The 14,896-nt window shown below is 41.0% G+C and overlaps 1 protein-coding gene across 1 annotated transcript in view; it reads right to left on the reverse strand.

Moving 5' to 3' along the window:
- The window catches only part of Hbs1l (HBS1 like translational GTPase), a 74,598-nt gene continuing 59,702 nt past the window's right edge, over positions 1–14,896 (reverse strand). Inside the window, exons 13-18 of the mRNA XM_075947838.1 lie at positions 14,259–14,363; positions 10,512–10,602; positions 8,943–9,051; positions 4,317–4,417; positions 2,139–2,283; positions 1–1,414 (exon numbers count right to left, since the gene is read on the reverse strand). Coding sequence (XP_075803953.1) covers positions 1,403–1,414; positions 2,139–2,283; positions 4,317–4,417; positions 8,943–9,051; positions 10,512–10,602; positions 14,259–14,363 — 563 coding nt within the window. The 3' untranslated portion in view covers positions 1–1,402. The remainder of the gene's footprint in view (positions 1,415–2,138; positions 2,284–4,316; positions 4,418–8,942; positions 9,052–10,511; positions 10,603–14,258; positions 14,364–14,896) is intronic.

Here is a 14,896-nt window from a genome sequence, read left to right on the forward strand (position 1 = left end):
TGCTGAGAGCTACACAAACGCTCTTCATTAAACAACTACGCATGAGTGCAATCACCCAGGAACTCCACCCAGCAGCACGATCAGGATCTGTGCAGGTGACCATGTGGATGCTATTCGCTTATGCAGCAGCAGTCAGATGGGGTGCTATAAACCTGGAATTCCAGGACCTGAAGGATGAAAGCCAGAGGACCAAATTTTGGAGTTGCTTGGGCTATACAGCAAGTTCAACGATGACCTAGGCCATACCCCCCCCCAAAAAAAAAGAAAGGAAAAAAAATTTTTTTCTAGCAAAAATCTGGCAAAAGAAAAAAAATAAAGAAAATCTAGCAAAATCCAAGGAAATAAATTAAAAAGCAAGAAAAAGAGGAGCTATTGAATTTGCAAATCCATCAATATCATGCCTTTTCTAATTTCTGAAGTCTATGATAGTGAGTCCTTCAATCCCAGGCTTGCTTCAGAACAACATCTAACCTAAATTTCGTTAGACTCAGGAAATGGCCCAACAAATCCTTATTAAGTCGATAAACCTTCAAATTGGTTGTTGAAACGCTGAAGAAAAGCCTGAGTCTTTCATAGGGAGCAGAGAAGACCAGATGTAGTCAGTAATTAATTCCATAGAAGAGCAAACCCAAGGTAGGGTTGAAGTGACTAAGACTCAGCTTGATTTACCATTAGCATAAAAAGCCCAAACCATGTCAGTCAGAAAATGCTTAGGTGAAAAGATCCCACACAGCAGCTGGGTCTCATCTGGTGATGGGGTAGACGCCCTCGTGAATGCTTAAAGAAAACAACACATTTTTGCTAAGGCGTTTTATTAGCTGGTTTGTCAACTTAAATAATACCTTAGTGACCTAAGGACAGCTTTCAGTCCTCTCAATGACACTTCTGAAGTAGACTTGTTGAACGGGAGGGACATTCGCATTTTCAACACAGAAGAGATGGCAAGTAGATTTACCATCAGCCAATCTTTTCTTAGTGTTAACGTGAAAAAGCACCAGGTCAGAGACTGACTACATCAAAAGCCCCAGTTAGATGCCCTTCCTTAACACATTCACAGGAGACTGAGAACAGAAAACAAAGACTGTTTTGGTTTGGCCAAAAGTTGAGTCCGTTTCATAATTTAAGTATCCTCCTATAATCCCACAAGTCTCAGGAAAACAGATACATTTTACTACCCTCCCCGCAAAGGGAAAAACTTTTGAAATGGAAGTATAATATTGGTCTTTCTTTGTCAGGTGGCAACTTGAAACTTTTTCAGGAGTGATTATTAATACTTCTTGGCAGCTAATTATAGCTTTAATTTCCTCGCCTACAAGACATTATCAACTGCACACTGTCTCCACAGCTGACACTGGACGCCTCCATGGCTGACTGTCTCTGCATCTGGAACATGGTGGACCCGTCACTCTTTTATCTGCAGAAGAAAGAAAAAACTGCCGCTATCATTTCAGACCCTTTACAAGAGTAACAGCAACAAACTCAGGGGACAGTGAAATAAGCTTTTCTTTTTCCTTCACTATTTTCCCCTTCCCCTGTCATGCTACTCATTTGTTTTCTAAGATAAATTATTCATATTAGTTATGGGCATACAGAAGAAAATCCAAATTACTGAAATTTCCTGGTTCAGTTCTGGCTATTTCCTTCAAAATGTCAACATACTCTATCATATATAAACCAGGCGGTGGTAGTGATACACGACTTTAATCCCAGCACTTGGGAGGCAGAGGCAGGTGGATCTCTGTGAGTCTGAGGCCAGCCTGGTCTACAAAGAGAGTTTCAGGATAGCCAGGGACTGTTTCCAGAGAAACCCTGTCTCAAAAACTGGAAAAAAAATTATGCTTAAGAAAATGTTACAACTACATTAATTCAAATTTTTGAATGAATTATTTCAAATACACTGAAAGCCAGTAATTTAAAGAAAAATAATAGTTTCTTCTATTAAACAAGACCCCCCCAATTTATTTGACCCCACATATATATAATACGTTTCTCTTCTCATCATTTAGAGACTATTGTAGTATAAATTTTAATTTCTTGTTCCACTATCGTGTGTTCCCTTAAGCCATAAAATCTCTGCAATCCCCAGGAAAGGTGAAAAAGACAAGATTAACCATGGACAAAGTCAGTGGCTTCTGTACCTCAGTGACAACACCAGCAGCGATGGTGGAACCGCTATACCGCAGCATAAACCTCCCCAGCTCCTTGAAGTCTTTGTAGAGCTCCAGAGCCACTAGTCTCTGTGTCTGCAGCTCTACCAGTGCATTCTGGCCCTTGGTGAGCAGCCTGTTAGGAGTGGAGGAAAGAGAAGGGACCGATGGATACGGGAGTGAGCCCCTGAGAAGTGAGCAGTCCACATTCAAGCCGTATATCAACTCAGTCTTCCAACCCAGGAAAGAAAGTTGCATGTGTGTATGCTTTAAATTCAAGGAAATTTTCTGGGTTAAAATGAACAAGGGTAATTCTAGATTTAAGAACCAATAGGAAGATGTCAGGTAGGAGTAGGGGTGTGTATGTGTGTGCACGTGCTCACTCACGTGCCGAGCCTGCATGCATGTGAACCAATATAAAAACACATCCTATCCCCTAAATGCTCAAGCACCCATTCTAATCATTCCCTGAAGAAATCTAGAAGTTTAGTTATCTAATAGAAGGAATAATACACAGTTTATCAGGATACTAAATCTAATCCTCTTTTAAAATGTCGTTATTTATTTTCACAGTTCTAATGAGTCACCCTTGGCCTTCATACACGCTGCATATATTATACTAAAGATTCAGCAGCAGGCACAGTGAGGGAAAATTCAAGAAGATAAGATGAGCCCATTTCAACTGAAAAGTTCTCCAAGTAATTGTCATACAACCCAGACACAAACAATCCCACAGAGACGAACATTTATGAGAGCCAATGAGTAGGGTAGAATCTTGTCTCTGCCACTTGCAAGCTTTGTGTCCCTTTGCTGATTCATGTGACTGCCGAGGGATAAGTCACGGGAAAACACTCATGACAAAGTCTAGAAAATATGGATCTTGAGAAATGCCATCCTTATAGTTCTGTGGTGTTTTCCAGAGTATCACAGCAAACACTGACATGGAAGCTAAGGGCTCCAGCAATGTGCCTCCTTCAAGAGACTTGCAGGCAGTCCTTTCCTCCTGAGGAGCAGACTGCCTTCAGTCCTCTTAGCTGGCACTCATCCCATTAACCCATTGGGCACCCTGGGCCTCTTACACAGGTGCAAACGGTGAGAATACTCAACGGCAAAGAAGGGGATTTTGGGTGGGATTCCCCATGGGGCTCAAGATGAGGGAAACCCCAAAGTGCTGGCAGCCAACCAAACTAGGACAGCCTTCAACTCTACCGAATTAGATCTGTATTCTGAAATACGCACTTGCATTATTTTATTTTATTTATAGTATGCTTAGTTTCTCAGACAGTACTTCCTGTGTCAGGCAAAGAAGAGCTGTGCAGACCTCAGTCTGGATACTAAGGATAATCAGAAAACCAACATGATCACCTACCATGTAGACGGGAAAAAGGAAGGTGCTAGAGAATATGCAGAAACTTTTTTCTTAGGCTAAGGGACAAGCTCATTGAGCAGGTGACAAAGTTAGAAAAGCATGAGACTGAAATCTGGAACAAGTGGCAGGCAAGTTAAAATTCTCTTTAAGAACACAGGACTAGCTTTTGTCTTTGGTCCATCAGTATCTGTGCTTAAAACATACATATACATCTGTACTTACATTTTTATTTATAATTCATATCACCATCATACATAACTTGAATTACATCTAACATTCCTAGACTAGAGCTTAAACATTTATGTAGGTGTTTGTATGATGCACATGTGTGTAGGTGAACGTACACATGGGTGTTCGGGCACGGGAAGGTGCAGGTCAGTCTTGGATAACATTCCTCAGCACTATTCATCTTGTTCTTTGACATGGGCTCTCAAGGAACTTGCCAATTGTGCTAGGCTGCTAGGCCGGTGAGCCTTAGTGAACTTGGCTCTGCCTCCTGGATGCTGCCATTACAAGTGGATATTAGGTCACCTAGCTTTCTTCCATGGGTTCTGAGGATCAAACTTGAACAGCAAGCACCCACTTTACCAACTGAACTATGTCTCCATCCCTTAAATGTTTATTAATACACTCTCTCTCTCTCTCTCTCTCTCTCTCTCTCTCTCTCTCTCTCTCTCTAGTCACTAAAAGCTAACTGGTAGAAAAACTGGACTCCATTTCCCTCAGTACATACATGAGCTTATCTGTAAGGAATTTGCTTACACTGTTAGTGTTTATGATTTCTCCATTAAAACACTTACTTAGGCTTTTTCTTTGTGACTTCACCAGTACTTTTGTTTAGGACACTGATCAATCGCTTAATCACAGCAGGCTCGCTGACGGTTTGGTAGTGTAACAGCACCTGAAGCAAACCAAAGAAGGCCACACTGAGAACTATTCGCTGTAGCAATTGCAGCCTTTCCTTTTGGCACAAGATTAATTACACTCAATCCATCACGGTGGCTCTCCAGCAGCCCCCACCCAGCCTCCACTAGCGAGGTGCTCCTTCGCATTTACCCTGCACTCAGGGTAAACTTTAGCAGGCTGCAGAGCCTTCTGTTCCCTTTTCCACTGCAAGGGCGAAGAGAACAGTACCTTGGAATTATTGCAAAGGCTAAAAAGCAGATATTGTTTACAACACTTACAGCCATGGTGACATCATAAGGAACAGCAGGGAAAGCATCTAAGCCTGAATTCCAAGCCTTTTATTTTATTTGTCTGTAGGTCAGCTAGTCCTTGGTGGTAAAACAGACTTCAGAGCATTGTGATGAGAAATCAACGGGATGAGATAAAGTGCTCAGAAGCACAGAAGTTCAACAAGTGAACTGTTTCATCATGAATCATGAGGGAGGGGATCTGTCATGTTCAGCAGTGATCACTACATCCACTCTTGGGCAAAAAGAATAAAAGCTCTTATATACCGAAAGAGATAAAGGGGAAAGCAGCAACATTTGTAAGCATACCTGAGTACCAAGCATTGTGTGACAGATTTTATAGATTAGACTGGGTTTAAAGTCTAACAGACATACATTCAGATTATTTTTACCTGGGCCAAGCTCCTTGACTTGTCTACCTGCAAAGTCCCTTACTGAAGCTCCACACACTACAATGAGGATGATCACATGGCACCTTGTATTAACAGTACCCAGCACATGGAAACATCAGATAACGGATGATTTGATACATCACGCTCTCTATGGCCATCCTACCCTGAACACTCCCGCTCTGGCATGACGTTAGATCAGTAGATCATACACTAAGTTCTGTCGACTATGTTTCACATGAAAGAAAGAGCAAAAAGTTCTGTCAGGTAATATGGCCATGGAGCTTCATGGAAGCTTGAATTTCACACCTCAGTCAGTGAAAGCTATAAATCGCCGTCTCTTCCCATGTCGGCTACCAAGAGTCCTCCAGAAATCACATGGATGCAATCTTCTGTTTTACAAGAAAAGCTTTTATGAAGAAAGGGAGAAGCTTTGGTGGATAGCAATCAAAGTCAGAATGCAGACTGATATTCTTATTCAAATAATAAGCCTTGAGTGTGCTCCCTGTACGTCTACAGTGTGAGAACAGTAGACCACATTCCCAGGAGGCTGCCTACTTTAAAGGGTTTGCAAACATTAGTTTGAGCCGTTCAGTTGTAGAAACAGATACTTCCTATCTAGAATTTCTAACCAAAATAGCTTGCACTTGCTGAAAAGAGAAAAGCAAGCCCAGGCTGTGGCTCAGAGGGAAAGTGCCTGCACAGTGTGCACTAGGTCAAGGCTTCATCCAAAGGAAGATGGTGCTGGGGGCTGCAGATGTGCAGACCTAGACTTGGGGAGCTTCTGAAAGTCCTATCTACAACAGTAATGGCACACTGAAACTCCAGTACTTCAAATAGGTCAACTGGTCTTCTTTTTCAATGATACTCAATGATGTGACATGCAAAGATTTCAATATAAGGAAGTCCTGAGCAGAGGGTGTCACAGCTGTAGTGGTGAGAACAATTCCAGTCAATGACTGCAGGTCCTAAACTATTCACTGTAATGTAAGTATGTAAGAACCCTCTTCAGGACCTCACACACAAGGTCTTTATGGCCTACCACATATCAAAGAAAAGGGGCACATGAACCTCACTGAGTTTCTCCTACTATTTGCTGAGCTGTAACATCACGACTAACAAGTGGGTTGTGGAAATATGGGGCTACATTTGATTTTTCCTTTTCTCTCCACAGCACCGTATATTAACTAAAACAATCTATTTACAATCAAGAGAATTATTGTATAATATCTTGATGTCTTAATGAATAGTATATGTAAAATCAAACTCATTCCTAATCTAAATCTACAGCACTGTGCCAACGGGAAGCTATCACATTTCACAGCGGAAGTGATGAAAGCCTGGGTCCTGGCTTCACTGTTATTGTTTACCTAGTGACAACCTCATGCAAGTCTCTACTCTGTCTGAAAATATGGACAATGCTAACACAGGTCCAGAACTCTTACTTACAACTCTGAAAACTCAAAGCATTTCTCAAACTCTATTATAGACTCATCTAAGAAGAGAAACTTGACGTGAGGCAATTCTGTCCTGTGTATCTCATGAGCTACAAACATTAACAAATTACATACAGAGAAGGTATGTGTTGAACACGGTGCTGAATATGGTCTCTCCCTATTATGAGTTCCATATACATGTTTACAATCAGCTTTCTAATAAAACCTTTAACACTCCTGAAGTCTGAAATACACTGATCTAAGGGCGGCAGGGACTGAGCCAAATCATCTAGTGCCTCATTAAACTATAATGTTAGGCAACAAATAAAAATTTTCCTTAAGTAGCCTGCTAAAAATATCAGTGAATATATGTGATTTGATATTCAATAAATGTGCCTATGTTGGTTACTGGGGATATAACAGGCTTTGTTTTCAACAGATGTTGCTAGGAAACTGGATGAGCAAATGTAAGGGAATGACGACAAAGTTTTGTCGAACATCATATATGAAACTAACAACCACATCAGGTAAACTGCAAGGCTCTTAAAGAAAACAGACAAAGGCTTCATGGTGTTGGCTTTGGCCCTTAGCTCATGGACATGACACCAAAGGTACAGATAAGAAAAATAAACTGGATTTCTCCAGAATTACAAAGTTTACATTGTAGGACACGAAGAGAATCAGAACATAAGCACTGAATAGGCCACACTTCTCAGTCCACTCAGAGACAGCTACAGGGTTAGTTTGGGGTGACGGTGCTCTGGAGATGGACAGCAGTGATGGTTAGCCCATACCGACAACAGACCGAGTTACATACTTAATGATGGAACTATAATTACAATTTAATCAATCTCACAGTATAAAGCTGTCATAACAACTAAGGGAAATTTACATTTACCTCTGTAAGTACTATTATCAGAATTGCTAACTAGTAATTTTAATTGTTTAAGAAGGACTTTGTTAATTTCTTTCTACCCAAGTAGGTAGATATAACCATGTTTCCCAATCACATTCTGATATGCAGCAGAGTCTCGTAAAGCAGTTGAAAAGCTTCATTTGATGCTTATTTTTTAAAAACTGCTATAGGTAAGAAGTGACTACATTGATATAAAAATAAGAATCACAAAACATATGACGACTTCAGAGATATATAATCATAAAATGAATTTGAATGTCCTAGTTAAATTTCTTCCTGGTTTCTCAAACACTATCATGGACTTTAAAAACTTGAAAGATCAATTACTATTCCTGCTTACTTCATTTTTTTTTCTCCTGAAAAAGCTCCCAGGCTCAGAATAAAAAGAAAATAAATGTGATTATTAAATCTGGTGTATATCTTTCTAGATTAGAATAAGATCTCGATTTGAAACAAATAGTGTATATTTATGTAAGTAACGGTTTTCCTGTATTTATAAAAACAAGAACACTGCATGGTAAAAGTGACTTTCACCTTCAAAGGGTAAGTGTTCAAATCCACTGAGACACAGGTTTGCTGTCACAAGTGTCTATACTACATGTACTACATGGGGAAAGAACTGCCTGTCTGTAACAACATGAGAGTGTGGCCTTAAGTCTCTGAGAAGAAAATTACACATGAAATAAGAAATCCTCAAGTAATGTCTCTCTGGGATAAAAAGCACCATGAAAAGGTCCCCATCCCACAGTGAAGCAGCAGTGGACTGGCCAACGGCACCCTGCAGAGCAGTCGGAGTTCACCACTGTGACAGAGCTCGGGACACACCTGCAGTCTCGGTGTGCACACATGTCAGGTGGATAGTGCGCGAGCATGAAAACACCATGAAGTCAAAACAGCAGACATCTAAGGATTTGCAAACACAGAATACTCTTATTTTCTGTATTTGTGTGACTTTCTAACCTTTAAAACTAATCTATCACCTTTATACTTAGAAATACCAAAAATAAGTATATTAAACAATTAAAAATGCTATGTAAGCTTTACTACCCAGTAAAAAGTCTAGCATTTTCCCCAGAAAAACTATGTTATTATCAGTTTGAATCAACTGATTATGAAGTATCCTCTCTTGAAAAAGTTCTCAGACTCAAGAATCAAAATAAGGGCTGGAGAGGTGCCTCAGGTTAAAAACACTGGCTGCTTTTCCAGAGAACCTGGGTTTGATTCCCATAATTGCCTGTAACTCGGTACCAGGGGATCTGATGCTCTTTTGGGCTCTGTGGGCATACTCATGGTGTGCAGACATACGTGTGGACAGACACCCATACACGGAAAATAAATAATAGAAAAATAAGAAACAAAAGAAGTATTTTCAAAGTGTAACTTATTTTTTTAAATTAGAAAAGATGTTGCTTTGAAACGATTGGCACATTTTAAGGTGAGTTAGGACTTCTCTGAGTTCACAGAAGCAAGGAACCTCATACAGGAAACTTACAGGAAATCCTTTGGTTATAGGAACTTCAATATTGAAGATGAGGATCCGGGCTCTGAAGCGAGTGCAAGCTTTGATAGGTTCTTTGGGGCCACAAAATATGCAGCCAACACTATAATAGAGAAAGAGAGTATGAATGGATTAGCACGAAGATCACTTGTAAGGAAACTAAAATAATTAAGCAAACAAGAATGTGTTCTAAGGACCGCCATCCCAAACTAAAGCACAGCTTCCTGCATTACAGCGTTCACCTCAGCACAGGAGACGTGTGTGTCAACATCAATTAACTCCATTTTAGATGGCATTTGCTAAAATTATGTTTGGCCAAATAAAATTCTGGCTAAAACATAACCAGTGGATTGCAAAGCTCATGCACTCCAACACATGCATCCTTTGTCTGATACAAAGCTCATGCATTCCAACACATGCACCCTGTGTCTGATACAAAGCTCATGCACTCCGACGACATATGTATCCTGTGTCTGATACAAAGCCCATGCACTCCAACACATGCATCCTGTGTCTGATACAAAGCTCATGCACTCCGACACATGTATCCTGTGTCTGATACAAAGTTCATGCACTCCGACGACATATGTATCCTGTGTCTGATACAAAGCTCATGCACTCCAACACATGCATCCTGTGTTTGATACAAAGCTCATGCACTCCGACGACATATGTATCCTGTGTCTGATACAAAGCTCATGCACTCCGACGACATATGCATCCTGTGTCTGATACAAAGCTCATGCGCTCCGACACATGTATCCTGTGTCTGATACAAAGCTCATGCACTCCGACGACACATGTATCCTGTGTCTGATACAAAGCCCATGCACTCCAACACATGTATCCTGTGTCTGATACAAAGTTCATGCACTCCGACGACATATGTATCCTGTGTCTGATACAAAGCTCATGCACTCCAACACATGCATCCTGTGTTTGATACAAAGCTCATGCACTCCGACGACATATGTATCCTGTGTTTGATACAAAGCTCATGCACTCCGACGACATATGTATCCTGTGTCTGATACAAAGCTCATGCACTCCAACACATGCATCCTGTGTCTGATACAAAGCTCATGCACTCCGACGACATATGTATCCTGTGTCTGATACAAAGCCCATGCACTCCAACACATGCATCCTGTGTTTGATACAAAGCTCATGCACTCCGACACATGTATCCTGTGTCTGATACAAAGCTCATGCACTCCGACGACATATGTATCCTGTGTCTGATACAAAGCTCATGCACTCCGACACATGCATCCTGTGTCTGATACAAAGCTCATGCGCTCCGACACATGTATCCTGTGTCTGATACAAAGCTCATGCACTCCGACACATGTATCCTGTGTCTGATACAAAGCTCATGCGCTCCGACACATGTATCCTGTGTCTGATACAAAGCTCATGCACTCCGACACATGTATCCTGTGTCTGATACAAAGCTCATGCGCTCCGACACATGTATCCTGTGTCTGATACAAAGCTCATGCACTCCGACACATGTATCCTCTGTCTGATACAATGGCTGTCTAAACTCATTTCCTTACTCACTTGATTTTGATGATATCCATCCCAACCACAGTAAGACTAACGTGATCGCCCGCTGCTGCCCAGTCAACAGGTTCATCATGCAGAGTGATTCCTGGAAATGAGTAAAAACCAAAGCCTACAGTGAAATACCTCTGCACGAAGCCATAACAGCCCAGGGAGTGTGGTGCTGTGTGCTCATCACTGTACTCATCGTTTTCAATTTGAATGGGTTAGGAGTGAGAAGTGGACCCGGCGTGGAGGAAGCACAGTTCCCCTAGACTTGATGCTCTAGAGCACCACCCTAAACACAATGGCTGGTATTTGTCCACAGCAGGCTGGGCAAATCTATCAAATATTTCAAACTCACTTACACGATTAAGCAACAGTCTCCCAGCAGACTTCATTCAAACACTGCTTCTATATTCATGGGTGCAGGCACAGTTAAGTAGTCCAAATTATTAACTTACGCCTAGTGACATAAAATATAGGACTGGCAAAGGTGGCTGGAAATATCTTATTCTCTTGAGCTGCCTTCCCTCCCTCTCATCTTTCCTCCCAAGGAAGTCCCAAGGCATATCCTAGCCTGGCCTTGAACTCTTTGATCCTCCTGTCTTTCATTCCTGGATTCTAGGATTCTAAAAGTGTGTCCTCATACTGGGAAAACTTTGTTTTCAATTAGAGAATGACCTAAATGAAGCCCGTGTTCAGTCAGAGCCTTTGAGAGTCCACCCATCTAGCCCTTAACTATTCTTGCTCAAAGACAACTTCTTCCCAGAGTCTGCACACCATGATTCACTGCAGGAGAGACAGAGTAAGAAAATAGCAATAAAACCTAACTTGGGTATACCCAATCACCTCAGAACAGCCCTGAGAGCAAATCCTCAAGGCTGTCTTTAGGAACAAGTTTCCTTATTCCATGGCTTTTGAAACAAATCCTATGTTTTCATTTTATGGGTTAGACTTATAGGTTAAATTACTTTTTTGCTGGAAGTTGTGCCTTCCAATAAAGACAGTGTGCAGGCCAGTCATGGTAGAACTGTTCTGGACTGATATATTTTTAATAAAATATAATCCCTTTATTTCTTCATAAAATCATATTTTTGGGCCTTATGTGAGATGCTCTTTTAGAACAATATTCTTGGCTTCGAAAATTAGTAATTTAAATACAAAATTGATTAATTTAAATATCAGTCAAATATCAACTAATTACATTTAATTTTTAAATGTAATCAAAAATGGCTATATGTGTCTACTAGGAAATGGAGACTTGAAAATATGAAGTAGTTGATCTAATAAAATAGAAACTATCTTTGTCTTAATATTTTTAAAGGGCTTTTCATATTTAATGGCCAATTTTCCAAAATACTTAACATTGTTTCTTCTTCCTCCCAACCACATTCTTGTCCCACACCTATTTTCTGCAGGTTTTCTCCTTGGTCAGACATTATTAAAGGGGCTTTCTTTGCTTTTTTTTTTCTTTGAATACTCCAGACACTTGATATGTTTTTGTCATTTGTGTTTTAGGGCTTTATTCAGGCATCCCAGGCTGGCTACCAACTCACACTGTAGTCTAAAAAGGCCCTGAAAAAACTGCAATCCTCCCTCCCTAGTTTTCCAAGGCTGGGGTTATAGGCACAAGCTACTAGGCTTAAATTTGCTGTCACTAGAGTTGCTGCTTCCTGATGGGAGTCACACACCTCCGTTCTGGGGGTAACAGGGCATCACAAGTGTACCTCACATACTTAGAGCAAAGAGCACACAGTTCCCTCTGGCAAACCTAGTGAAAACAGTGGGCAGAGCCAAGGGCTGGGACTGCCCAGAGACCAAGGCAAGTCTCAGAGCAGGAGCGCCTCTGAACTGCAGACTGGAGGGAAAGCTCAGCGTCTCCATATGGAGAACAGGCACACAGCAGGAAGGAATGTGCAGCTCTCACAGGTGACCACAGGGACTCAATATTAAGGCCTGTGGTAATTTTGGGACCATGTTCTTAACTCTCAGCTGCTGGTTATTTAAAATAATTTTTTTAGTTTATTCTTTAAAAAAAAAGCTCATTAGCAGACAGAAATTAGTATTTCCAAAGTGTTTTAGTTTTTGGTGAGTGTGTGAGTGTGTGTGCATGTGTGCATTCAAATGAGTACATTCACGGGGAGAACAGAGGTCAAGCTCAGGTGCTGTTCCTCAGGCACCAACAATCTCATTCTGTTCTGTCGTTTTGTTTTAAGGCAGGACTTCGCTGAGCAGTTTGGCTGCCAGTGAAACCCAGAGACGGGCTTGCCTGCCTCTCCAGACTGGGACCAAATGCCCATGGCAGCCTGTATGTGGGCTCTAGGAACTACACACAGCTCTTCTTGTTGGCAAGGTGAACTTGAGCAGCTGAGTCACCTCTGCAGCCAGCCAGTGCTGTAGGCCTTAATCCCCTCAAAAGCAGGAGCAGAGAGCTGCACACGCAAACAACAGAGCTACGGAAAGTGGATCTTCTTAAAGTAGACATTAGTTTTCAGCTAACGGGATACGCGTGGCCTCTGGCATGCAAGAATAGGGTCACATGGAAAAGGAATCTGTCGTTCCCATATGACCTTTAAATATAGGTCGAGCGTATTACCTAAATAGGTTATCTATCAATTCCTTAAAATACCTATGGTGGCTCACACATGGAAGGAATCTCAGCACATGAGGGGCTATGGCAGGAAGACCACAGAGCCTAGGCCTAGGTGATGGAGTGCCTGACTGGCATAGCAAGACTGCTTATCCAAACACCAAGAATGGAGGATGGGACTCAGTGGTATTTCTGCCCAGCAGGTATTAGATTTAACCTCTACCACTGAGGGAGTGGGGGTAGGAAGACAGGGCAAAGAGTGGCAGCAGAGTTTTAAAACTGGAAGTTTTAAAAATGTACACTCCAGGTTATAAACTTCCTAACCATAAACTTTACAACTATGAACACAAAGTATATGAAGAGCAATAGAGGGGTGTACTAAAATGTTAACCTTTCCAAAAGGTTATACTTCAGCTTATACTTACTATAAATAGTAGTATTCTATTATAGAACAGCTTCCATTTTACCCAGAAGTCACAGAATTAGCTAGAAGTCAGATTAAGGTTAAGTAGAACTGAGAACTTTGTAAGCTAAATTTAGATAAGAATATATACACACGAAAGCCTAAACTTGGACGGAAATAGTTATCAACAATCATCAACTCACACAGTTCACCTCTGAAGAAGCAGTGGAGGTGGCAACTTAAGTTAGCTCTACTTCTCTTTAATACTAAGCTTTTCTGTGTCGGTCTCTTATATTTACCTTAAAGACAGAAAGGGAGGGGTGAGCAAAGGGCATCATGTCTAGGTATAAATGTGATCAAAGCTGTCATTTGATTCTGAAATGTAGACTCCATGGTGACAAGCTGCCTGCTACTGACCAGCTACACTATCAGGCTGGATTCTTTAGTTTCTTCTACAAATTATAATTTTGTAAGTATCTGTCTGGTATATATACAGCTGACTCAGTCTTACACCAGATTTTATGACTCAGTGCCCCAAACAGAATACTACCAGGGTTAGAATGTCAGATGTCCACACAGCCGTGTGCCATAACAGAAGAAAAATCGTTTAATGCTTTCACATGATAGTGTTCAACAGTCAGTATCATTTTGACAGTGAGTTACAATTTCAGTAAGAGGATATTTACTCTGGAGTTAGAACTAGACTACTGAAGAAGAGATCTGCTGTCTCAAGACCTGTTGGCAAAAGCGTGCTGCACACTGGTCATACCTTTTGCAGTACAAGTTTCATTGGGTGGCATTGCTAACAGTCGGTCACCAGTCTGGACATAACCAGCTTCAATTTTACCAGTCACACAAAAGCCAGATCCTTGATCTGAAAAACATACCAAGAGCATATGAAGCATATAGTAATGCTATCTGAAAATTAATACTGTGACATTGCTTTCCCACATAAGTACAAAAGGCCAGGAGTTAAATACCAACCAATATCATGTTGGAAACTTAGTATCTCTTCTAAATATTCACACTTACTTCACATTCCAGTTTTTCTTACAAATAAAATTATTCATATTATAAAAAAAGAGGTTCATTCCTTTCCAAATGTTTATTGAATGATTAGTAAACAGCAGGCACTCTACTAAGCTCCGGGGTAAGAATAGGCCATGTTCCATAAGAAACTTAACCCAGTAAAGAGAAAGACAAAAGCAAGTGAACTCAAGGACCACAAATGTGATTTAAAATAAACAGAAAAACCGCGCACCTAAGAATTCATGGTGGCACACTGGGTGTAGCTCACTGGCCCGGCACATGCAAGGCTCTGGGTGAGAAAGGGTGGGAGGCAGAGAACTAAGCAATAAGATGCTATTAATAGCTTTGCTTAACTTCAAATGTCTGTGGAGTCAGGTA

Source organism: Microtus pennsylvanicus, chromosome 1 (assembly GCF_037038515.1).
Source record: "Microtus pennsylvanicus isolate mMicPen1 chromosome 1, mMicPen1.hap1, whole genome shotgun sequence".
NCBI classification, from domain to species: domain Eukaryota; kingdom Metazoa; phylum Chordata; class Mammalia; order Rodentia; family Cricetidae; genus Microtus; species Microtus pennsylvanicus.